Below are 26,522 nucleotides of genomic sequence, written 5' to 3'. Positions count from 1 at the left end.
GGAAAGCATGTTACAAAACAACGTACCAAAAGTATTAGAAAGGTTACAAATTATTGTAAAACGGCAACAATCTTGGGAGATAGACGATGAAAAGGCCAACTGGACACGAAGACTGATAAGAGACATAGAACCTTGAATGAACAGAAAATAAAGAGAGGTGAATCAATGAAGGAGAGAGCAATGGAAGTTTCTATATTATTTACCACTTTTATTCGTAACAAACGTTACTACAGTTTCGTCTTGTACGGGCATTTTCAAACATAGAAAGTTTCATTCCTCTTTTCTTCATTATGATTTCCTACCACGTAGTAACGGCTACATCCATCAATTAAGAGGTGAATTACTTCCTCACACAAGTCCAAACGGGGCATGGTTGTTTTCAGGTGAATCTGTTAATGTTTAAAGTGAGTGACACAGAAGAGTGCAAGTATTGCGGAACGATAGACACGGTAAAACACACAATCCTTGAATGCATATGTTGGGAAGAACAGAGATGGAACGCAGTAATGACGACAAGAGAATTATCACCGATAAACATGATAGGGAAGATGCCAAAAAATAAAGAAAATTTGTAAGCCATTATTAAACTCTCCAAAACCTGTAGCGTAACTTTCCTACCGCTCGTGATTTCATAAAGTAATATGTTTTCGTTTTTAGTTTGTCCTCGTTTGTCATTTATACTCACTGTATCATGTTTGTTTACATCTTTTCGTTATCGACGTTAACCTATTCGGTGTAAATGCTAGGGATTAGGGATCTGTATTGACAGAATTATCAACATAGTTTGGCTTGGCCTATTCGCGAGGAGATGGCGCTGTCGTAGCTTTCTCGGTATAATTAGAACTCGTATTGTGCTAAAAAGTTCAGGAACGTTGGATCCATCTGCAAGTGAACTCGTTCTAGTTGATTTCGTGTATTGGAACTGCAAATAAGTTTTTCTGGAACCTTAGCGGTATTTGGAAAGGGAATTAATTTGAACTTTTCTGCCTGGTCTAGGTATGTAATATATCGAGCTAAACTTTAGGCATATTATTTATATTCTTGATTTTATTTTATAGAAACTTAGTCGTATTTTCAACGCAATCTGTCATACAACCGACCAACTGGGAATAAAACCTTTTTAACCCGAATTATTCTGCTTGGTGTACGAACTTATTTTTCCCACCCCTCTTCAGACCATTCTGACAAAGCCAATAACAGAGTGAATAATGATGAAGTACTGAAGATAAAGGAAGAGCTATCACTATAGTCTGCAATTCCGAAGTGATGTCATCGAGTGGTTCCAGAGTAGCCAGCTTGACTCGTGACTGCTTTTTTATTCGGTAAATCTCGAAGATTTTTCGACTCGCGCAAAAAAATATAGGAGGGAAATCCGAGAACTCAACAATATCTGATTGAATTCCATAATGAATGTTTGGAGTACGAACTGAATAGGAGAAAGTTTTTTTTATATATTTGAATGTTTATTTAAAGGTAGTGGTTTTCGAAAGTACTTTTCTTTTCACGAATAATTCAGTGTTTACATGAAAGTATTTGTTTCAAGAGGGCTTTTTCTTTCAATATGTGTCTGAAAGTCATTTCTATGCATGGATCACAAATCTTTGTATATATCTTCGTGGGCCTATCTTGAAAGGATAGTGATATATAAAAAGCATTAATAAGATCTTATAGAAATTACTCCTTCCCCTTCAAGAATCAAATTTATGGATTTTATGAATTTTCCTTCAAGAAAGGATCTACATATAATGTGATTGAACGTATCAAAACCAAATTTGAATGATTTCGCAAATATAGAATGAGATTTTTCATCAGCCAAAATATTGAAAATTTTTAAATTATAATTCTGATTACTTGGGTAGTGCGATAAATAAATTTGAAGTATTGAAAGAACATTCTTAATGGTCCGTAATTACCTCAGCAGATACAGAAAGTTATCCATAACTCATTAGTCAGGTCAATTGACCCTTGTATCCAGGGTCTGAAGTGATTAATCATTGGATTCGCGAGTTGTGATTATGCCGCTGCATTGATTGTCAATATTATTTTCTTGTGAAGAGTTACTTAGTCTTATTTTTTATTCGGAGTGATGACATTCAGAGAACGCACCAGAATCATCAACCGAAGATCACTCACCAGGCGGTGAATTCAGTGCATTGTTACCGATTGAACTGAACACGATTCGCTGGACACCCAGAAGTGGCTACTCATATTCCACATAATTTGTTGAATTTGTATTTTTGAGTTGTTTCTCGAGTTTAATAACTATATAGGTACTATAATATAATTTCCAATAATGTCATATCATCATTTTTGCATACTTCATTAACGATAAACATCAAATATCCTACACATTCTTTGGGCAAGATTAGATTTCCACAATTTCTGGTATAATAATGGAGTAGTGGGGGCTTGAAAGCTTTCTTTGAATATTTGTTGTAACGTATATATTACGCGCTGAAGTTACTTTGCGGAGCTGGAACATTTGACAATATTTTACGATTTTCGTTGTACTTGGCTAATGAACTGATTTCTATCAGAAAGAGATGGTACCGAATTTCCAAGGTTGCCAAGCATATTTGAAAAATTTCTTAAGAGGGTTTTGTTTGATTTTAGGAATGCTATTTCCATTATCCGATTAGTAGATCTAGATAGTTTGTGAGATAGTATATTAATAACTTAAATTTGTGTTGACCTGGTTCCTACATAATCTATTATAATAATTTGAAATTCATTTGAATAATTCAATCCCGTATACATGTTTCATATGTCCTGGTATGGTACCATTTACCAAATTGAGAAAATGGAAGTTTGGAAGGGATTTTTGATGGATTCTGCTTGTTGAAAGGTAGGATTGTGGATAATTTGTAAAAATAAATGGGTTCGATGCCATCCTTAATTGGGAATAACTTTACAAATTCGTATGTTCAATTCTGGAAATAACCTTGGTTTGCATATTGTTTACTGGGAGTATTTCTTCAAGATTGTGATCTTGAAAACCGATTTCATGCACTAGTCACTCGCGACTAGGAAATCATTCAATCAATTTCGTCAAATTCATAATTACGTATACCTATCGTGGAAAGGAAATAACGACAAGAAGAACCCCTTCGACAAGGTTATTTTGTGGAAGCGTTTTCACCCATTTAGAATCGAAGCTACTTGAGCTGCAGAGTGATTCACACTGGACACTATACACTGGGTGCTATATGAAGATTCAACTTAGTACGGAGTTACCTGCATACATATTCCTGCATACAGAGTGTCCTCCCTGAAAGAATACTGGTTGCCCTGTAAGGGAGCAATGCAATGAATCGAAACTCAATATCTGCCCTAAAGGAATGCACGCAAGTTTATTACACATTTTAGTAATTGGGTTATTGAAAGCGAATGACGGGTGATTTTTCTTATCTTTTTTGCTATATGTGTAAGGTAAAAATTAAGAAAAATCAAGGATTTTTCACTTATTATTTTTGATTTATGCGCCATCGCCTGAGCTCTCGCGACGTCGAACTATTTTATTTACCCATCTCCTACAATATCTACTCGATAAGGCTGATGACATTTAAGCTTGTTTTATTTCTTTACATAGAAATGCTTCTAGTTTATTTATTTATCCATCATCACTTGAATAATATTACTCAGTCCTGAGTTCTAAGTCTATGAGGAATAAGTCCTCTAGTTCTATTTTTGATAAATTAGTGCTTTATTAATTAAACCATTGCTTGTGACTGTGGTTCATTAAATTGTTTTCACAATCCATGGTTAGGAGTCACTTCAAATTATTAATATAGAATGATTTGTATTAGATTTTTTTTTAAATGATTAGAGTTCTTATAATATTACTACTGACTTATTGATTTCAATCTTGCTGGTATAGTTGGAGATTGAATTCATTACCTGGTATTTCTTGGGGATTGAACTTATCTGGCGCTCTTGATCATCTTTCAAAATCAATTGAAATCATAACGAACCTCCGCTTCTTCACTGAAGCTTGAGGCAGATACCTATTCAACATCTGCCGGTAGTAATCTCGCAACTAATAAGTAATTTACGGTTGCACTGTTCTGAACTTGGAACCTGATTTGATTCACAGTATATTGCGTACTTTCAAGTCTCTACACCTCCTCTCATTTCTTTTTTCGATAAACATTCTAGTCAGCAATTTTATTAGTCATGTTTATTTCCGCAATCATGATCAGTGACGTTCGTTGTGGTCGGGATCGGGATGACTTCCGATAGACCGGTTTCGGAGTTCTAGCAGTACCGGGAGGATTATTTAAGACGCGGTGAAGTGTCTGAATATCTCGAACAAACAAAATCAATTCCAGATTCGGTGGTAGTCCTGACTGAATGAAATCAATTTCAGCTTTTCATATATAGGAATTTATTTCTGAAGAATCTCTTCAATGGCAGATCAACAGATTTGTCGGCACAATGATCAATTTTCGGAACGTATTGGAATAAATCATCTCTAGAAGGCAACTCTGACAGGCCAAAACGAATAGTATTTTCTGTTTCGTTGCTCATCAGTGAGGTTAGCACATGACGTAGCTCTTCGCACATTTGTTCGACTTCAAAAAGTTCTCGCTCTCCAGCTACTATGGCAGTACTTTAAGGAAGTCAAAGAGGGAACGAATGGCATACGTGTTTCTTGTGAAACATTTATAGTGGGTTTCAAATCAGAAAGATATATCAAGTCACACAAAAAAGTCTTCCTTGATAATAGGAGCAAATGAAAGAGAAAATGACATACCAAACAATGACGTTATACAGCCAAATGCCACTTATGCTGGGTCATCTATTTCACTTGCTAGTTATTTATTTTTCAATGAAGTGAAGTGTCTGAATATCCAGAACAAAAAAAATTAATTCCACATTCGGTGGTAGTCCCGACTGAATGAAATCATTTTCAGCTTTTCATATATAGGAATTTATTTCTGAAGAATCTCGTATCTACACGTATCTACAAAATCGTAGGTTCACATGAGAGGCAAGAGTGAGGTGTTTTTAACTGTACTTGAGCATATTATATGCACCTCTCTGGAATAAGTTCATCATATATGTTGCGTGGCACGCCTTTGTTTTGTTTACGCATGAAACCAAATTAGCCGAGGTATTTTTATTGCAACCCTCAAGAGCGGTGAGGTGCGGGGTGCTAGGCAAAGTGACGACCAGGCAAGAGGATTTCAGGGAGAGTTGAATCGAGTCCATGGACGAGAACGCATTGCAATTCATTGTAGCATATTTTTCCATACGTTTTATGTTGTATCAGTTCAAAATAAAGTTAATTGTCATGAGTTAGTGAATCATTTAAACGGATTATTTTAAGGAAACATCGAGATAAAAACATGGTCCTTCAGCCGAATGGTTATCGTTCAAGTTATGGTACAAAATACACTGCTCTCAGCGAGAAGTAAACAGGCATTAAGGAATTGGAGAAATTAATCGAATCCATCGTGAACACCGAAGACAAACCAAACCGTAAGTCTGTATCATTTTTTCCATTTTCTACATATTTTGTGCTCTAGTTGGGTAAAAACGTTTGATATCATTTATCGTATCGTCTATCGTTATCGTATTGTCATTTTATCGTAGAAATATCGATTTTCCTATAACTTCAACTTATCGTGAATCGTTGTTTGAGAGAAAAATAGCTATGACGGAGGAATTGAGAAAATTGCGTTTAGAAAGAGAACAAGTTAAGAGTGCCTCAACGAGGTTTATTACTTTCATTGATAAATTTTCAGACAATAAAATCATACAACTTGAGTCTCGTTTGGAAGATTCAAAGCAAATTTGGTTAGACTTCAATAGAATTCAGGGTGAAATAGAGTTTTCGGATGAAACCGAATTGGATAATTGTACTGAACGTGAAAATTTCGAAGATAAATTTTATGAGATTATAGAGAGGGCAAATCTACTTATAAAACGGGTTAAAAGTGAAAATAATACAGGAAACGTTACAAACACATCCCAGCAACCAATTTTAACGATTAGTCCGGTCAATAATGCAACCAATGTTAGATTTCCAACTCTCGAATTACCCAAATTTTATGGAGAATACGAGAAATGGGGTCAGTTCAGGGATATGTTTTTAGCGTTAGTACATAATGACGCCACAATGGACAAAATGGAAAAATTCTATTATCTCATAAGTTGTATAAAAGGGGAATTTTCAAAGGTTATAGAGGCAATCGAAGTAACTGAAAGTAATTACGAAAACGCATGGGACTTATTAAAGTCTAGATATGAAAATAAATTATTGACCATAAAAAACCACGTCAGAGCATTAGTTGAAGCGCCAGCCATTGTTAGGGACGTTCGTGCCAATTTACGTAAATTAACGGATGACATCCAGAAACATACACGTTCACTAAAAACTTTAGGAGAACCGGTTGACAACTGGGATACCTTATTAATCTATTTGATCTCTCGTAAATTGGATGTTGCAAGTCAGAAGGAATGGGAAGAATATTTAATAACCGAAAATTTAATATCTCCTAAATTGGCGAATTTAACTGTTTTTTTGGAAAAAAGGTGTCAGTTACTGGAAACATTAGATAACAGTAGTAAACTGGGAAATATTAACAAAATTGAAAAACCTCAAAAATTGCATTTCAGAAAATATTCGAACGAAAAATCGCTCTCGCACGTTTCAACCAAAGGAACAAATAATCAAGGTAAATTTTGTGCCTTCTGTAAAGAAGAACACTATATTTATCACTGTGAAAAATTGAAATCTCTTTCAGTAGCGTCACGGTTAGCGGAAATAAAAAGACTGAAACTATGTACTAACTGTTTACGAAAGGGTCACACAATTAACGAGTGTTGGGCGCAGAGTTGCAAGCTGTGCCCAAAGAGACACAATACCTTGTTACACATTAACGACATCTCAAATGAACCGTGTTCAGAGACGAATGAGAATAACATACGATCCGACGCCGCGTGTAATAATAATAACACATCAATTTCAAACCACTGCTCGCAACGCGCTCGGTATGTTCTTTTATCAACAGCTATAATATCTGTCAAGGGCAAGGATGGCGAATGGTATGACTGCTGAATTATATTAGATAGCGGATCGCAACCTAATTTTATGACAAAGGCATTTTCTCGCGTGCTGGGTTTTGCAGGCGTCAGAACAAACATCCCAGTTATAGGAATCGGGAGCTTGCAAGCAGAAGGTTTAACATGGTTCGATCTGAAATCAGTTCACATCACGAAAATTTTAACACTGAATTGTCATTTTTAATACTCGACCAAATAACAGAAAATCTACCGATTATTTCCTTCGATAAATCCAAAGTTGAAATTCCCTCTAATATAGCGTAAGCAGATTCTAATTTCAATATCGCATCAAAATTAAATGCATTATTAGGTGCAAAAATTTTCTACGATTTGATTTTATCAGACCGTATCAAATTAGGCGAAGGTTTTCCTATATTACAGCGAACCCTTTTAGGTTGGGTTGTCTCTGGGCCAGTAAGTACTGGGCTGTATAACTCAAATAAGATCATTTGCAATTTAACTACTACTGCATTAGGAAATCAAATCGAGAAATTTTGGAAAATATAGGAATGTCATAAACGTACCAATTTCTCTTTGGAAGAGCAAACGTGTGAAAGTCACTTTATTAATACAGTCAAACGTGACAAAACGGGTCACTTTGTGGTTACATTGCCATTTCGCGAAAATGTGGGTAATTTAGGGAAATCTTTGGACAGTGCTATAAATAGACTTCACTCAATAGAACGAAAATTTGCAAAAAATCCTACATTTTATTGCTTATATAGCAATTTTATGACAGAATATAAGAATCTGGGTCACATGACGAAAATCAGTATTCACGATTCAAAGTTAACAGAGCCAACCAAATCATTTTATCTGCCACATCATGGCGTTATGAATGAAATTAGCAGTACTACAAGGTTGAGGGTTGTTTTCGATGGGTCATGCAAAACTAACACCGGTATATCCCTTAATGATAAATTGATGGTAAGACCGACAATACAGGACGACCTTTTCTCTATACTTATTCGGTTCAGAAAACACAATTTTGTCATTACCGTCGACATAGCCAAAATGTATCGGATGATAAACGTCGAGGAAAATCAACGAGATTTTCAACGCATCGTTTGGCGTTCTTCAGCCGATGAACCGATTTCTCACTATCGTCTCAATATAGTAACATATGGCACGTCAGCAGCAAGTTACCTCGCGATAAGATGCTTGCATGAGGTAGCCAACGAATCACAAGTTCAGTTCCCCGAAACTAGTGAAGCAATATTACGCGATTTCTATGTGGACGATTTACTCACAGGCTCCGCTACTATTAACGGCGCGCGTACATTAAAGAACAATCTCTCACAAATATTAGGTGAATACGGCTTTCATTTACGAAAGTGGGTTGCCAATGATAATCATATATTGGAAAAATCCAAGTTCCATAACGAAGATAATTATTTCATCACCGATGATGACTCGAAGAAAACTCTTGGATTGTGGTGGCAAGCAAAATTAGATACGTTTTCCTTTAAAGTGAATTCTGTGGAAATACCCGGTCCAATCACGAAACGCTCGATTCTATCTTCGATATGCAAAATATTCGATCCTTTGGGATTAGTTGCACCTGTTACCATTACCGCAAAGCTTATGATGCAGAAATTATGGAAATTGATCGTTGAGTGGGATGAGACTCCCCCTACTCATATTACACATACTTGGCTTGAATTAGGTAAGCAACTACCTATGATAAATAACTTAAAAATCCCGCGGCAAGCTTTAGTATTGAATGCCGAACGTGTTGAACTACATGGGTTCTGTGATGCTTCTCAGTCAGCATATGGTGCATGCATTTATCTGAGAAGCTTCGCAAGTAATAGGGTGGTTACGGTTAGATTACTCGCAGCAAAGTCCCGAGTAGCACCTGTAAAGACCGTATTCTTACCACGATTAGAATTATGCGGCGCCGTATTATTAGTACACCTCTAGTTGAAGGTTGTTGAAGCAATTGATCTACCAGTGAGAGAAACTCATTTTTGGACAGATACTACAATAGTTTTGTCTTGGTTGTCGAACCCACCTAATACTTGGAAAATAATTGTAGCCAATAGGGTTTCTGAAATTCAAAATCATACCGATATTAGTCAGTGGGCACACGTTTCATCCGAATACAATCCAGCGGATATTGTATCTCGCGGTATCGAACCTTCCAAACTCGAAAGTTGTTTTTTATGGTGGCACGGTCCTAAATGGTTATCATTGGAAAAATGTCATTGGCCAAATTTTCGCATAAACAGCGAATTGAAGGAAAATGCACCTGAAAGGCGTAAGGTAAAGGTATCATTTGTAACAGTCAATTTCAATTTCGACATATTTAAAAAATATTCTGCACTCCATCGCCTTCAGCGTGTGGTTGCACTCATTTTACGGTTTTATAAAAATTGTTGAATGAAACTATCCAATCGGAAAGGAGAGAAAATTACTAATGAAGAAATGAGTCACGCGATGATGGTTTTATTAAAAATAGCTCAAAGGGAAATGTTTCCACAGGAGATCTATTGTTTTGAAAGAAAAAAGGCAATTTCTAAAAATTCTAAATTGACGACTCTCAACCCTTTTTGTGATTAAAATCAGTCAATACGCGTTGGAGGTCGACTTAAAAATTCGGAATTTTCGTACGATAAAAAATTTCCAGTGGTTTTAGCGCAAAACCACGCATTAACGAAACTGATTATTTTAACGGAACATTATCGACAGTTGCATTCTGGACCCCAAGCTCTTTTAGCATCTTTACGTCAGCGATATTGGCCAATAAACGGCAGAATGGCTATACGCAGCGTCTTAAGAAAATGCTTAGTTTGTTTTAGGGCGAATCCTATTAGTATGAATCGTATTATAGGTAATCTTCCTGCGAACAGAATTACACAAAATCGACCTTTCTCTATTACGGGGATAGATTTCGCGGGACCCTTTAATATTAACAATTTTGAAATTGAGAAATCGCAAAATCATCAAGGCATATTTATGTATTTTTATTTGCTTCACTACAAAGGCGGTTCATTTGGAAACAGTGAGTGATCTCAGCAGTGTGGCGTTTCTTAATGCTCTGAAGAGGTTTGTTTCGCGTCGTGAACTTTGTAAGGTCATATATTCGGACAATGGAACTAACTTTGTGGGGGCTAAAAATGAATTGAAACGAGTTTATGATTTGTTGTCTGAATTTATCTCTGAGCAGAAGACTTCTAATTTCCTATTAGACAACAAAATTGATTGGAATTTTATTCCTGCCCGAAGTCCCCACCACGGAAGGCTTTGGGAAGCGTCAGTTAAAATCGCGAAATACCATGCGGCTCGAGTCATAGGTAACAGTAATTTAACATTTGAGGTAATAACAACGGTTTTTACTCAAATAGAAGCCGTTATGAACTCCCGTCCAGTCACTCCTTTATCCAACGATATAAACGACTTTAGTGCCCTAACAGCTGGCCATTTCCTCATTGGCGAAACCTTCACATCAATTCCTCAAACAGATCTAACGTAGCTTCCAGCAAATAGATTGACACAATATGAACGGTTGCAACAAATCGCCCAACATTTTTGGCAAAGATGGTCCCACGAGTACCTGAGCCAGGTTCAGCAACGTTCAAAATGGAAGGAGCATTCTGATGACATTCTCAAGGTGGGATCCATGGTAATCCTCGTAGACGACTGCATTCCATCCCAGCATTGGTGGTTAGGAAGAGTACTCAAACTTCACCCAGGCTCAGATGGAATTACCTGGGTGGTCAGTGTTAAAACATCCATGGGAGTTACCAAACGCGCAGTGCAAAAACTGTGCTTACTGCCAATTGATAAGTGATATCCGGCAACCCTCCTAGAATAAACAGTGTACCAGACAATATCATTTGAAAGACTTGGTGCTTTCAAGGGTGGCGGTATGTTGCGTCGCACGCCTTTGTTTTGTTTACGCATAAAACCAAATTATGTTAAGGACTGCCTGCTAGCCGAGGTATTTTTATTGCAACCCTAAAGAGTGGTGAGGTGCGGGGTGCCAGGCAAAGTGACGACCAGACGAGAGGATTTTAGGGAGAGTTGAATCGAGTCCATCGACGAGAACGCATTGCATATCATTGTAGCATATTTTTCCACACGTTTTATGTTGTATCAGTTCAAAATAAAGTTGATTGTCATGAGTTAGTGAATCATTTAAACGGAGTAGTTTAAGGAAACATCGAGATAAAAACAATATATATTCCAATAGATTTGAAGATATAGCAACTAATAGCTGAAAAATACTCACAGTACTTTATTGCACAATTTTCTGAATCAGAATCTGTATCGAAGTCCTTCGTGGTGAATTTGGATCCCAAATGGTACGTGAAAGGATCTCCAGCGTCCCCAGAGTAATTTTTCAACGTACTCAAAGAATAGCCCTGATTCTCTGAACCAATCGCAAACTCTTTGTAATGAGCAAAAGCTTTTATGTCATCTCTATCGACGATTTCTACTAGTAGTTCGTTGGTTTCCGAACCTGTTGAAATTTCATTGACAAATGAATGAATAATTGTGTGGAGTTAAAAAAAATGAAGCGGTTATTGAAATAACTAATTTTGAGGGTTGCAACATCAGAAACAATAATTCAAATTCAATCAGATCAATGGCAAAGATGAAACTGACAATAAATAGTTTTTCATGAAGGTGCACAATTCACATCGATCAGCAGAGTTTATTTAAGGAAACAGTTTTCAGGAAAGTATAGTTTGATGTGTTGAGTCAAACTTCGAAGCAAATAACAACTTGTATTTCACCGCGTTTTCATTCATATGTATGTCGTCTGTTTATTGCCTTTGAAGTATCTATATAGAAAAGGCAAATCCTAACATATCTTCGATGCGCAAGGCTATCAAAGATGCTTGTGGTGTTTCCTGGGTAGAATCTGGTAGCCTCAGTATACGTGAAAAAATAATATGAATGTTCCAATTTCGTCGGCTACGTACATTTGATCAGCGATTTTTTTATATTGGTATAATCGTGTCGAACATATGTTTACAGTTTCAGTTGCTCAGCATGTTTAGTTTGTTAGTGAGGGACATGAAAGATAAAAGTGTTTTGCATGTTCGGCGATTTTTTGAAATGTTGACGGTGGTATACGGTGATTTTACTCTGAGTTAGAGAAATGTTTACAAGTGTCAGGTACAAGCTTTTCACAGAAGGAAGCCCCAGCTCATCAACAACCGATGAGAATGTTGAGAAAGTGGAGAAAATTATTTTGGAGAATTATTGAATCATTATTAGAGAAGTTGCTGAGGCTGTCGGCATACCGGTTGACTCATGCCATGCAATTTTTTCAGAAATGGTGAACATGAAGCGTGTGGCAGCGAAGTTGGTTCCAAAATTGGTGATATTTGACCTTAACAACCGTCGTATAGGCATCGCTCAGGAACTGTTGAATGACGTCAACGGCTACTCAGATTAGCTCAAAAGCGCCATACCTGATGACAAAACTTGGGTATATGGTTATGACATTGAAAACAAATTCTAAACGTCTCAATGGAAGAGCCCATGAGAGCCAAGACCAAAATGTCACCAAATGTCAAGGTTTTGCTCACTATTTTCTTCAGAGTTTTTGCCACATGGTCGTACGGTCGATGAGGAGTATTATTTCAAGATTATGCGCCGTTTGCGCAGAAGATGCCCAGTATTGTGGAAAAACAAAAAATGACTTTTGCATTCCGAATGCACCTGTTATTCCGTTTCTGCTTGCCACCGTATACACTAGATTTTGCCTCCTGCAACTTTTTTTTGTACCAAAGATCTACCTCATTTTTCAGGTTTGGCGTTTCATTGGGATATGTACAACTTTCTGAAGGGAATTTTCGTTGCAAGTTTCTGAGAAACTGACACATTGGTTATTCATATGACTGTCAAAAAATTATACGATGCAGCTAGTGAATTCCTTATAGTGTCACCACGGATTTTTGTCGGATTGAATTCTACTTGGTCTACGAAAAAGGCGATATCATGTCATGCACGGTCCAAGACTTCAAGACTCCTACTTGTAATATTTTATAATAGAATGACATGTTTTTGCTTCTGAAAACCACATTGATGATCACTCAAAAGTTGAAGCATCTCAAATATTCATGAATATGATTTTTGTAGTTTCTATGATTCATAATTTCCGATATAACTGATATTAAAGCAACTGGTTTATATTCAATAATACTTTGACTCTTGCATTCTTTTAACAAGAAGGAAAAAGCCACTTTTGTAAAACTACAAACTTTTACTGCTTCAGAATTGAAGAATGTGTGAAAGTTCAATAATTAAAAATCAGCAGAAAATAAAGAAATATACGCAAAATCATTATATATATATATATATATATATATATATATATATATATATATATATATATATATATATATAATATGATATCATACTTCAAAAGTGTGCATAAAAATGTGTAAAATATGCGTTGCGTCAAATGTCGTCAATTGAAAAAAAGTGATATTTTTTTGTATCTTGGCCAAGAAGTGTTCAGACTCACTTTCCCCCTCATAAATAATCGAGCGTAATAATCAGGTGGTGGGACTCATTGTGACGATTCTTCTTTTTCACTAGTAAACTTAATCCAGTTGATTCACCGCTGCATTTCAATGTCTTACAATATTGACAATATCAACAGATTTGTCGGCACAATAATCAATTATCGGATCGTTTTGGAATGGAGCACAAACAGTGCTTTCTGTTTCGTTGCTCATCAGTGAGGTTAGCACATGACGTAGCTCGTCGCATATTTGTTCGACCTGAAAAAGTTCTCGCGCTCCAGCTACTATGGCAGTACTTTAAGAAAGTCACAAAGGGAACGAATGGCATACGTGTTTCTTGTGAAATATTTATAGTGATGGGTCATCTATTTCACTTGTTAGTTATTTATTTTTCAATTTTTCACCTTCCAAACTTTTGTTGAACTTCTTCAAATGTTCCAAAATCGGTCCAGACTTTCTCGATTTTCAGTGAGACCAGCAGAGGTCATTTCATTTTTATATATTACAATATAACGAGTACTTTATCAAGACCGGAAACTGCTGTTTCACTTGGCAATACGAGTAGTATTGTTAAGAGTAAATTCGACTTTTCCATCACTATTTAACCGTCTGCTTGTATTGGTGGTCGGATTGTAGATTTGGTGAAACTCTGCTTTCAGCAAAGTATCAGATAAAACCATTATGACTAGTGGAGATTTTTTTTCAATTCTTTCATTGTATAGTTGAGAATAACTACAGCCACTTCAGAAGCAACTGTTCATGGATCCTCATGTTTGAAACAAACATCTAGCCAGTGGAAAATTCGAAAATGGTCTCGAATATCTTAATATTCAGCAAATATGAAGAGCCAAACTACGCAGTCTTCAAAGTAGTTATATCTAAATAGAATGGAAATCGTAGTCTGGTTGGAACTTGTTTCAGCACTGAATTTGATTTCGGTGAGTGCTAGATATGAGAACTATCCGTATATAGACGTGGATGCATTGAATTGTCATTTCAATAGAGTTCCCTACTATATCTATCAGCAACTTCGGTTATCAAACTATCAGAAATAGTTGTTTCAAAATAACTTTCGCAAAATGAGACTTATTGAATGTTTAATTGACTTAATTTTTTTGAAAAATGAAACATCTGAAACCTTTACTGAGGGGTTGTGAGAGGGTTGAGTTCAGTGCTGAGTTCAGAAATATTATCATATGAGGTTATTCTTAAAAACCATAAATCTGTCATTCCACAGTAGCAAAAAAATTATTCGAAACGCTAAATATCAAGGCACATTCTCAAATATGTGAAATGACACACAATTTCAAGCAACACTGATATAGTATATGCAAACAAAGATCAACACGTGTTATTTTTTCTTAAGTGTTTTTGAAGCCTGACTTTATGCCTGCTTCACGATGGCCCGAATCACGTTCTCAATGTTAGCAGTTTCATGATTGCTATCGGACCTAGAAGCTGGAACTCACCATCAATCAAACCAGTTCTTGATTCAAAAAAGTGTTTCAAAATATACCCACCTGTCATGAGATGAATATTCTCAAGTCCCATCCAGAACTCCCTCTTGAGGTTCCCAAATCCAAATTTATACTCTCGCCAACCCAGAAAAAAGTCTTGTGAACCGTCCAACCTTCTTTGAATATGTGTCCAGCCACCTCCCATTGTTTCCATATCACATAAAACCATTAATGGTTTTCCAGCCATATTTAGTTCAATTTCGTATACTCCAGAAATCAGATTACCTGAAAATTCCGATAGAGAAAGTTGTGGAGTTATATGGAAATTGTATATTGAAAAAATCACCATTTTGCTGGATTTCTTTGCAACTCTTTGGGAAGGTTTTCTTCACATTTTCCAGTTTATCACAAAACAAACTTTGTTTGTCAACTCCTACAAGGTATTGACAGTTCATTGTGAAATCAGAGGTACTCAGCCTGAAATAGAAAATTTTATAGTCTTTGTAGATTGTACTCAGAAAATAAAAATGATGATGATGAAGATGAAATTACTATCAGAAAAATATATATTTATTCTACCGGATTCACTGTTGATCCAGTTGAGACTTGTTACTGAAATAGAGTTGCAGAAGATGGCGAGTTGCTTTATTGACTATCTAACCAAAAGAACTCTGTAGCGAGAAAAGGAAGATATGAAATGTATTTCCAAACCACCTCTAAAAAATCTATTGAGATGCGTACAACCCTAATGAAGTGGGCAGATCAGAGAGTATGACATATACTTCATTTTTCGATTGACTCCAATATTTGGAGATACAAAATAATACAGTACGAACTATCTGCGACAAAAATCCTCTAGAATTTAATGGGCACATGATACATCTTGTGAAATTTTCGTCTATCTGTGGTTTTTGTTGGTGGTGAACCCATTTTATAAAAGAGTTCTTAAATATAACCAATTAAAAGTAACTATTACACTAGTTTGTCTTTCATTTTACTGACCTCTGTGATGCTGTAATATTTTCCAATTTTTCCAGCAGCTTGTTGTCCAAAGAACGGTCCCTCGAAAAGTTCACTGTGAAATAAAAAAATATTCATATGTGATTTTTTTAATTGCCATAGATTTTATTAGTGAACATATAACAACAACAAATTGAAATAAATATATTCTTGTAATTGTAGACATCTTCACAAAATTCATAAAATTATATCCTTGTAAGAGAACTAATCAATGTACAAGTACTAACTAATTTTTACTTATTTTATTTCACTATATAACATTAAAATCAACAGTTTGAAAATAACTTCCCAAAACGCTCAAAAGTGCGAACTTGTTTCCTCCTTTTCATAAGAGAGGATGTATGCATCTCCACTCACAAGCAATTTTGGTCAAATTGGTGACACGTGTGACTAATTGTTTTCGTGCCACGTGCCAGTATAAGGATGTCTGAAGAATGCTGTATAATGTCCGCTGTAGGTAGACCTACTACTGCATAATTGTTCATATCTAATCGATCTAGAGGAAATTCGATGGCAACATTTAACTTGCCTCTAAATCTTTCTGTTAAAGAAAAACTTTTGAAATGGATGACTGAAATACGGGGAAACTTATGGATCGATAGAGACTTTGTGCATTTTCTTCTTTCCTTGCAACTTGAACACGTCGGTTTTTCATGTCCATCCAAAGTTTTCTCTCTTGGGAAGAAATCCAAGCACTGTGATGAACTCAATTGGCCAGTTCTTCGTGGTATGGGGAGTGACAAATCCCAGAAAGGATCGAAGGACCAAAGAAATTATCTACAATCTTAGAGTTATATGTACTCAAATAAATCACCATGACTCTTGTGCTTTTCCGCTTTTCGCTCAATTTTTTCTTAACCTCCATTAAGGTCGGTTTAGTTTTTTCAATAATTCTATTAACGTCATCATTTAAAGATTCTGAAAGATAACGAAGGAACTCCTGGGCGTCTTGATGCGCATGACCCATAAATCGAGGGGAAAAACTCTGAATCGGACTTTTTAAGGAGACTGTGTTCACTGCTCTATTAGATGAATCTTTTGACCACGATTCCTTGATAACTTCTGCGGAAGCTCTGATTAGAGCACTCTCCATACTAGAATTGTTAGTATTGACATCTTTCATGTACTCATCTTTTTTCAAATTTTCCACTTATTTGATAAACATTGGATTACACTGTTCATGAAACAGGTTTTTGCCAATATTTTTCAACCCATTGAGCGCAAAGGTTTTGACTGAGAAATGTGTCACTGATCTAATTGTGTTGGAGCTGTTGGTGATACATTCATTGCCGCTGTTGTCTTTACATAATCACGAATGCAATGATTCTTCCCATCATTAGACCAACGGAATAAGGAATTTGAAGTTAAATTTCTTGAAACTGAATCAGATATATTCATGGTGGTTTTTTCGAATTTGTGAGAGAAAGATAATTCCAGAATTTGTTAATTTTCCTCTGCATCTTCTGTGACAATTGAGAAGTGATCAATCTGCTTACTCCATTTTGCGATGTTCAGCAAGTATTTTGGTGAACTCTTTCAGGTTCCAAAATCTTCCCAATGAATATTCTTGGGCCTCAAGAATAAACCAATCACTTTTAAATCCAATCAAAGTTCATTCCTCATTTTCAAATTAGCAATTCAAATAATGTTTTTGAAAATGTAGCTGTTTTGAGAAGGCTTCTCCTTTCAGTATATGTCTGAAAGTAACTTATTTGCATGATCTACACATCTTTGTATAAATGTTACTTTTTTTGAAAGTGATTACTTTCCTCTTTTCCTTGGAGGATACCTACGTTTTTGTATCGAGATGGAGAAGTAGAAAGCAAAAAATTAGTCTCTCCCGAAAAATACACCCCTTTCAATTCAAACAAATAAGCAAATTATTATCATTACGTTAACCGATGGTGTGCATACTCAAGGAAATATAATTAATCAGTTGAATAAGAGAACAAGGATATCACTGTGAGAAATTCCTTCATTTTCATAACATTCATTTTTCTTTGTAAATAAATCAACTAATGTAGATTGGTCCCTGAAGTTGAAACTAACAATTCTAGTTACGGTTTGTTTTCTTTGCCTTCTCGTCTTGTAAAACTGACATTCGTTATATTCGGCCGATGCTTTCTCTCCATCAATAAACGATTCGCAAATCAATTTACTTCTTTAATTTTTTCTTTATACCCACTTCCGTCTCCACTGTTTGAGAAGGTAATAGCTGGTGCCCAACACATATTATTTCTATTTTTCTTCCTTGTGATTTTCTACTCAGGTACTCATTCCTTCTTTGTTTCTCTAACACAAATGATATAAAATTGAAACTTAATGGTTTATTTTATATTTTGAAAAAAACTCGTTTTCTCTGTCGAGTTATCTCACTGGATTCTTGATAAGGTTTCCTCTCTCATTTTTTTTAAAGAGAGATGTGTGTCTAAGCGACACTAATTTGTATATATATTACCATAACTAAGATATTCCACTAATTCATATTTTTTTAAAGAATCAATAATGAAAGTAAATAGGTTAATCGGTAATGATTTTGTCTATGAACTGAAAATAAGAGAATTACCAGTTCAAAAAACGGTGATAAAAATCTGATTGATTTTGAATAATGATTTACGATTGGAAAAAATAGATGGAGCTCAGAGATTTCTATCATCAGAATTAGATCCACAAACAGAATTAGATATTTGTGATCAAAAAGTAGTAGATCTTGCCAAATATATTGATAATTTTGATGGAACTAATGGATTAAACAGTTTTAATAGAATTTCGTCAAAGTTGTTTCATTTGAATTCGCGTTTACAGAGGATACCTGTTACGGAAGGGATTGAAAAAGAAACTCAGGTTCAATTAATTTCTAGATATAAACGGTTGAGGGAGTGACTAGTCGTATTATATAATTCATCATCTCATGCTTGTATAATATCCTTTATCGGATTTTTGTTGTTGTTCAAGAGCTAGGTTATGCCTTTTTTGTTCAGCTAATTGTTCACGATTAGTTTTAGCATCGTTCACTGCTTTTGCAATGTTCGCACCGCCACCTGCCACTGCCCCAAGAGCACCTAATAATGGAAGTGAAAACGGTAGGAATCCTCCTTTTTTGGGAACACGAATAATTCGCTTTTTTGCATTTTCGTTAATTTTTTCTTCTTCAATCCCATACCAAGTTTACGTTTTTCCCTTCATTGCAGTTGTTATGAACCAAGCAGCTGCCTTTCCTACAAGTTTAGCGTCTTTCGCTTTAAATCTTTCCCAAGCTTTGTTTTCCAATATTTCGTCAGCTCGATGTCTGTCACTAAGAAATTTACTTTCAGAATAGGCAATGTCGTGCTCTTTGCATGCAGTATCCAAAGAATTAATGCCTGGATCCCCACGTCCTAATCGTTGTTGTGATTTAGTGCCCGCTAAAAATCAAGAAGAAAAACATTGATGAGCTCTAAAAAAATGCATTCACTCACGTCCACAATAGTTGTATTTTGGTAGATGAAGTTCAAACGGTAGTTTGTCTATCAATGAGTTGACAAAACCTCTTTCTCTGTGTTCGTTACGAGCTCTTGTTCCTATTTTGGATTTCACCATTTTAATCTGCTATATATATGTTGACTCAAACCTTTATATACCTTCAGTCGCAATGAAGTTACGAAAACAAAACGTTCCTTTGCTCATCAACAATTATGATTTCAATGTTGTACAAAATATATCTCCTGTGATCTGAATCCAAATCACAGGAGATATATTTATCATTATAGCAAATATAAGATTTACAGTGCTTTACAGTGAATTACGTGAAACACCCTTTGTATTACTACTATAAATGGAGGAGTGTGACGTTGCTATTTTTCGATATTTCATGATGGCGAGTTACTTTTGATGGTGATTCTGGTATCACTAATTTTCTAGAGAGAATCGAAAAGATACAAATTTCCCGCGGAATTTCTCGAGAACAGGGTTTTTTGATCAGCCCCTGAACTCTTCATCGAAAATGCATAATTGTGGTATCGAACATAACGTTTTAATTTTCAGACTCGTCTATTGAGGAAGCTAAACAAAAGGTGATCAGTTTCATAGTGGCAGTGGAAAATCTTCTCAACAAACCTGGATCAAGTAAACCTTTTGAGAATTTGTTGTGTGGAAATGATAAAAAGGAATCTGCTCCCCTATATTCGAAATCATTTGGCTTTACCTGAAATATATTCGCTAGCAGAATTGACCAGACTGAGTCGAGCTATAGCTCGACTTCTATAGAGGAGAACTCAGTGAGGATCCAAACCTTTCGCATGCCTTCTACAAATACAAAACCGCTACTAGAACAGGATTTAGTGTACATAAAACCAGCTGGAAATTATTCGAAAAACAATCCTGTATACGCTGTTCAATATGAGGCTGAGAAACGAAATCTTGAATCTACATTTACGAACGACCACCCAACAATCATACCTAGTATATATTGAAATTGTAATGAATCTGGACATAAGTTCAAAAATATAAGAAGGCAAGTTTGTTCCACGTGTGGTCGGGAAAATACCATCTAAAAAGCTGCACAGATTATAAAAAAAATTATGAAACAAGATTCGTCGTGGATCAGTCACAACCTCACACTCATCAAAATCCGATCAATTACTTCCTATGGTAATCATGTGACAAGTCATGCAGATAATGAAAAAAGACCGTACTTGGAAGTGAATATATTCGGTAGAGAGTTTCTCGGTATTTTGGACAGCGGCTGTTTGAAGACAGTGACAGGTCCAAAGGTCGAACCTTTGCACTGTAGCTAATGGAGAGAAGTGTGAGGTAGAAGGTACAATGAGTGTCTACGTTTGGCTTTATGATCGGATGAAGGTAGCTGAAGCCATAGTGGTAACATCGATCCCACATGTTTTAATTTTGGTAATAGATTTTTGGCAACGCTTTGGCATTATCCCAGATCTTTACTCTGGATAATGGTCGTTTCGATCAGACAAGAATTAGGCACCTCCCAAATCAGTGCTATACAAATTTATAACTTAACGGCTGAACAGAAGACTGAAGTGAAGGAGCTCATTGAAACTACATTTCGTAAAATAGGATGTACAACTATTGTAGAGCACGGGATATATGCCATCCCTCCACCTATAAAACAACGTCACTATCATTCGTCTCCAGTTTTCCAAAAACAAGTTAACCTCAAACTAGAGCAGATGCAAGCAGTTGATATAATTGAACCAGAGTTGTCGTTCGTATGGGGACGGAAAAACAGATTTCAAACAGGCAGACAGATCGTCTGCATTCTGGGCATGATTGATGGTTCCCATAAAAAAAAACAATAGTCGTTACCGGTTTTGAGTAGGCTACAAAAAATCAAAGGAAGTGAGCCAACCAGATGCATATCCAATCCCTTGAGGAAAGTAGTATCAACAAAATCAATTGAACTAGTGACTAACAGTTGAAATACGGACTGATTTTTCAAGTAGGAATATATGAACAGAATTGAAAAAAAAATGAAACAAGTTCATTGGGCAACTTCAAGAGTAGTAGATTACAGCCGGTTCTGGGCCTCCCCCATCACTATGACGTATTGATTGCTCTTTTTGTTGTTTAGTAACATCAAGGCGATGTGACCTTGAAGTGTCTGGTGCATGGATCGTTCAGAATTTTTTTCATATGAAATTTTGTGTGTGACATAGTGACGTATTACATTTGATTGGTGTGTGTGTGTGTGAATGCACGGTACAGGATTTCATCATGTGCTTGTCTATGTACAAACATACGTCTGCATACTTTGAAGATCCTTCAAGTAATGAATGTTCCATCGGTGTGAGCCCACCAAGTTAGTAGTGGTGGGACGTCACAGCAGCAACCGTTCAACGGTAAGAGAGCGAGATGTCCACTCAACGGCATGTGGCTGAGTAAGCCATACCAGTCGGTAGCCAAGCGGTTCGGCGTGGGTGCTTTGATCACTCACTCGAATTGACTGCCGTGTTGGTCGGTGGTTCAAGCCCTAGTCTGAACGATCGATCTTCATTTGCTATCGTCCAACCCGTGTTAGGAATCACACGTTAAAAGGTAAGACCTCGTATTCATCGGTGTACCCTCACCTCTCTCGATGCGGTGAAGGCTGTGACGTAACGCATCGTCGATGGTGACGCGCAGGCGGTCGAGGACTGTGTTAACGTCTGCCCTCTACGAGAGCGCAACGACCACTGTCTGTTCGTATCGACATCTGATAAGGTATCCAGCTGGGAGGTGGGGTTGGCGCATGTAGCTGAGAGGTGGGGTTGGCTGTGACGTCTTGACGGACCAGATCAGCCTCTATTTGAGGAGCGGACGAGTGTTGGTTATGTCAGTTTACATCAAGTGAGTTAGTGAGAACGTATCATATAAAATGTATTCCTGTGACTGTGGTAAATCTTTCACTCGTTGTGATAATCTTCGTCAGCATCAACTCCAGAGTTTCCAAAGAGGGCCTTCACGGATGAGAGTGGACAATGCGACACCTATGTATACTTGCAATTGTTGTCATTACGACGGGAATTGTCACATTTGACAATTCCTATGACGTAAGTGAACTCTCACCGAAGAACCATGAGTCATATAAATAATGCATGTGTTCAATTGTCGGAAGGTGTTCAAATTATAACGAATGCATTCAATTGCCGCATTGCTACATACAGGGTGGAGAGTTCGGTTGTATCCAGTGACTAAATGTAATTTTTTAATTAGATTAGGCAGATTTTTGGGAATTATATTCTTCAGACTCAAGATTCGAGGGACACGAAGTCATTTAATTCCCAAATTAAAATAGTGGACCAATCTTCAGATTTGAATGATATTTTTGATGGATTCCGCGATGTAATTGTGACTCAAACGACTGAATTCCAGGAACGTGACTCAGGTATTTATTTTTTGTAAATTCCAACGAGATTGAGTAGTGATATTTATTTTTTGTGATTTAGGTTGGACTCGTGAAAAAATACTGTTTTTCGAAGTCAACATTAATAAATACAGTCCACTGGGAAGACGTTCATATGTGAAGCTGCCCGAATGCATTGAATGGAGAAAAGCTGTCGTGAGTGTTCGTAACGAAGATCAACACATTGCTTGGGTTATAACATCAGCATTATATCCTGCAAATGGAAGAGTTTTCGAAGTTACGTCATATCCACATTTTTCCAATGTTTAAATATCACAGGTATGGATTTTCCGGTTAAAGTTAATAATGAGAGTATTAAAAGATTCGAAGATAGCAATGATATTTCAATTAATGTTTACGGTTTAGAGAGTAGATTTGACAAGGGTAAAATAAAGTATGATGTGATTGGTCCATTGCGATACTCACAGAGAAGACTCCGGAGACATGTCAATTTGTTACTTATAACTGATGACTCCGGTAATAGTCACTATTGTTAGATCAAAAATCTTTCAAGATTAGTTTCTAGTCAACTATCAGCTCATGATCAGAAAAAATATTTTTGTGGTGGATGTTTGATATATTTTTCTAGCGAGAGATTGCTTTCACGTCACAAGATGAATGATTGTAATCTCGTTAGTAATACAACACCAACAACCAATTTTGAGATCAATAAATATGGTATGATGGTTGCGGAAAATAAATTAATGTTTCAAAATTTTGAGAGACAAATGAGGGTGCCATTTGTAGTATATGCTGATTTTGAATCAGTATTTGAACCGATTCACGTGAATGGGCCAAATCTCGAGATTTCATACACGATTGAAACATTCAAACATGCCCCATATTTATTTGCTCATCTGATAAAATGTTCATATAATGATGATTTGTCAAAATTTGTTACATATAGGGGTGTAGATGCAGCTCAGAAATTTGTGAGTAGCATTGAAAATGATTTGGAAAAGATATATGAGAATCATCTCAGATACCCTATACCAATGAATGCATAAACCCTCGAAGAAGAGGAACAATTTGCTGCAGTCAAAACTTGTGGTATATACAGGGTGTCTCTGGACTTCCTCTTTTCCTCTCGGGAATGTATAAATGGGGTCAAAATATCACCAGTACTTCATATAACTTTTTTCCTAAAAGTCTTCGTAACCAAGTTACGGGCCCTCGAAGGTACAAAATGAAAAATGTTTTTCTTTGATAATTTTTCAAGTGAATATTCAAAATCATCCAAATTTTGGTAATTGACTAAACAGATGAATTCCGTCGATGAGCTTTCATGCAGGAGTCAGTTGTTTTGCTACAAAGTCAGGAACGGACTACCCCCGATGGTCCACACCCCAAAACTTTGAAATGACAGATATTTTTCAATATTTTTCAACAAAATAAGGTTACTTGGACAATTCTATGAATAAAAGTACTCGTGTGGAAAGTCGATCGGACCAATGAGTCTTGATAAAAATGTAGTTCTACTCGACGACATCAAACCCGCTCGTCCACCATTATTTGAAATGAATAATTATCAAAGCAGAAATAATAATGATAACGTTAATTCAACAACATTTATAAGAGGAATAATACAAAGTATGCTAAAATGAAGTCGTAAACAAAAAGTACAGTACCTATATGGAAGTTTAAGTCACAATTGTGATAGCAGATATTTTTTCAAAAGAAATATCAAGTTCTGTAGATTCGTGGTGTTTTCAAACTAACAAGCTACTCTACTATGAAATATCGAATTCATTACATATTTTGTATGTACATAATACGTGTGGAATAATCACGTTTCGTGTTGATCAGTGATCTGAATCTCATGAAACTCAACATTCGAATGTTTCAAATTCATCTTCACAGCTAAATTGTTGAGGAGTTTCACTGATAATTATAATTTTATGGGAGAAATTCTTCAACACGAATCTAAATTTAGCTGAAAAAACGCACATCGGAAAAAATATTTACTATACTAATAAAAAGCAAACGAATGAACTACAAAAACGGCTGCACATGATCAGGTGAAAAATATCCAGGGAATAATTATGTTCCATTTCTTTCACAGATGTTGACAAAAAAACCTTTTAGAAAGTTTTGATAAAAAATGAGAAACTGGAATGCGATTTTGTTTTGTTGAGTGGTGCGTTGTCATATGACTATCATTGTATTGTCAATATTCTATAGGATATTTTGAATTTTTTTGATATGGCCGAACAGTTTACATTCAATGAATATGCAGATATGCATGTATTTTATGGACGAGCATTTTGTAATGCTGCAGAAGCTCGTCGTCTGTATTCCAAGCATTTTCCCAATCGAACGGTACCGTCAAGAGAAACATTCGAGCGTGTCGATCGCAGCTTGAGGGAGACAGGTATGTAATAATTGATAATTAATTTGAGCACGTTGTTTAATTTCGATATTATTGTAGGTACAGTTTTGCCAAAACGAGGTGGTGAGGGCGCTCCTAAGACTGTACGTACCGTTGTATTGGAGGAAAATATTTTGGAAGCCGTCGCTGATGATCCTTCAATGAGCATCAGAAATCTATCAGAACAGTTCCATACATCTAAGCCCACTATTCATAGAATAATTAGGGAACAACTGCTCCACCCATTTCACATCCAGAAGGTACATGCCATGACACCTCAAGATTTTCCAGCACGACTGGAATATGCCAATTGGTTCATGGATAGGCAAAGAGAGGATATGACTTTTATTAATCGAGTTTTATTCACTGATGAAGCAGGTTTCAGTAGAGATGGAGTTATCAACTCTCATAATTTCCATATATGGGCCGAAGAAAATCCCCATGGGATATTGCAAACCAAACACCAACGGAAATTCAACGTGAATGTTTGGGCTGGTATCATAGGAAACCATCTTATAGGACCATTCGTTCTACAGGACCGATTGAATGGAGAACGTTATTTGGAGTTCATTCAGAACGATTTGAATGGACTTTTGGAACATGTTCCATTGCAAACCCGAAGAGATATGTGGTTTATGCATGATGGCGCTCCTCCTCATTTTAGTTTGATTGTGCGTGACCATCTGAACCATATTTTCCACAATAGATGGATTGGTAGAGGTGGGCCATATTCATGGCCATCGCGGTCTCCGGATTTAAATCCATTGGTTTTCTTTCTGTGGGGGCATCTAAAAAGCCTTGTTTACGCTACACCTATTCACACAAGAGATGCATTGTTGAATAGAATAACATTACATTGTGAAGCCATACGAAACGACCCTGGAATGCTATTTCAAGTACAGAGAGGGTGTCTTCGCAGACTAAGAAAATGTATAGAGAGAGAAGGTGGTCATATCGAGCAGTTTCTGTAGCGGATTTTTCATTTCTGTTTGCTCTTGAGGCTCTTGAGTTTCGTTAGTTAAACGTGTTTGCATTATAAAAATTCGTTATGAACATTTTACCTATCATTTCCATTTTCCTTAAAAAATAATATTTTCGAATAATGGTAGACATCTCAGGATAAATGTTGTTGAATTAACGTTATCATTATTATTTCTGCTTTGATAATTATTCATTTCAAATAATGGTGGACGAGCGGGTTTGATGTCGTCGAGTGAAACTACATTTTTATCAAG

At 36.3% G+C, this 26,522-nt stretch overlaps 2 protein-coding genes across 4 annotated transcripts in view; one reads left to right on the top strand and one right to left on the bottom strand.

Annotated features, from left to right (window-relative positions):
- Nucleotides 1–26,522, bottom strand: part of LOC111512054 (microfibril-associated glycoprotein 4) — a 123,672-nt gene that overhangs the window by 3,031 nt on the left and 94,119 nt on the right. For all 3 annotated transcript variants that reach the window (XM_074172737.1, XM_074172738.1, XM_074172736.1), the window contains exons 3-6: nucleotides 16,013–16,085; nucleotides 15,357–15,487; nucleotides 15,074–15,295; nucleotides 11,303–11,533 (exon numbers count right to left, since the gene is read on the bottom strand). In XM_074172737.1, the coding sequence (XP_074028838.1) occupies nucleotides 11,303–11,533; nucleotides 15,074–15,295; nucleotides 15,357–15,487; nucleotides 16,013–16,085 (657 nt within the window). The remainder of the gene's footprint in view (nucleotides 1–11,302; nucleotides 11,534–15,073; nucleotides 15,296–15,356; nucleotides 15,488–16,012; nucleotides 16,086–26,522) is intronic.
- Nucleotides 5,480–7,064, top strand: LOC141481343 (uncharacterized). The gene has a single exon (XM_074172734.1). The coding sequence runs from the start codon at nucleotides 5,657–5,659 to the stop codon at nucleotides 7,061–7,063; it is 1,407 nt and encodes a 468-aa protein (XP_074028835.1). The 5' UTR covers nucleotides 5,480–5,656; the 3' UTR covers nucleotide 7,064.

This window comes from Leptinotarsa decemlineata, unplaced genomic scaffold, assembly GCF_025532065.1.
Source record: "Leptinotarsa decemlineata unplaced genomic scaffold, Ldec_3_MD MMD2_tig00000157_RagTag_RagTag, whole genome shotgun sequence".
NCBI classification, from domain to species: domain Eukaryota; kingdom Metazoa; phylum Arthropoda; class Insecta; order Coleoptera; family Chrysomelidae; genus Leptinotarsa; species Leptinotarsa decemlineata.
The sequence above is the reverse complement of the archived record's forward strand: the minus strand, read 5'-3'. Positions and strand labels throughout refer to the sequence as shown.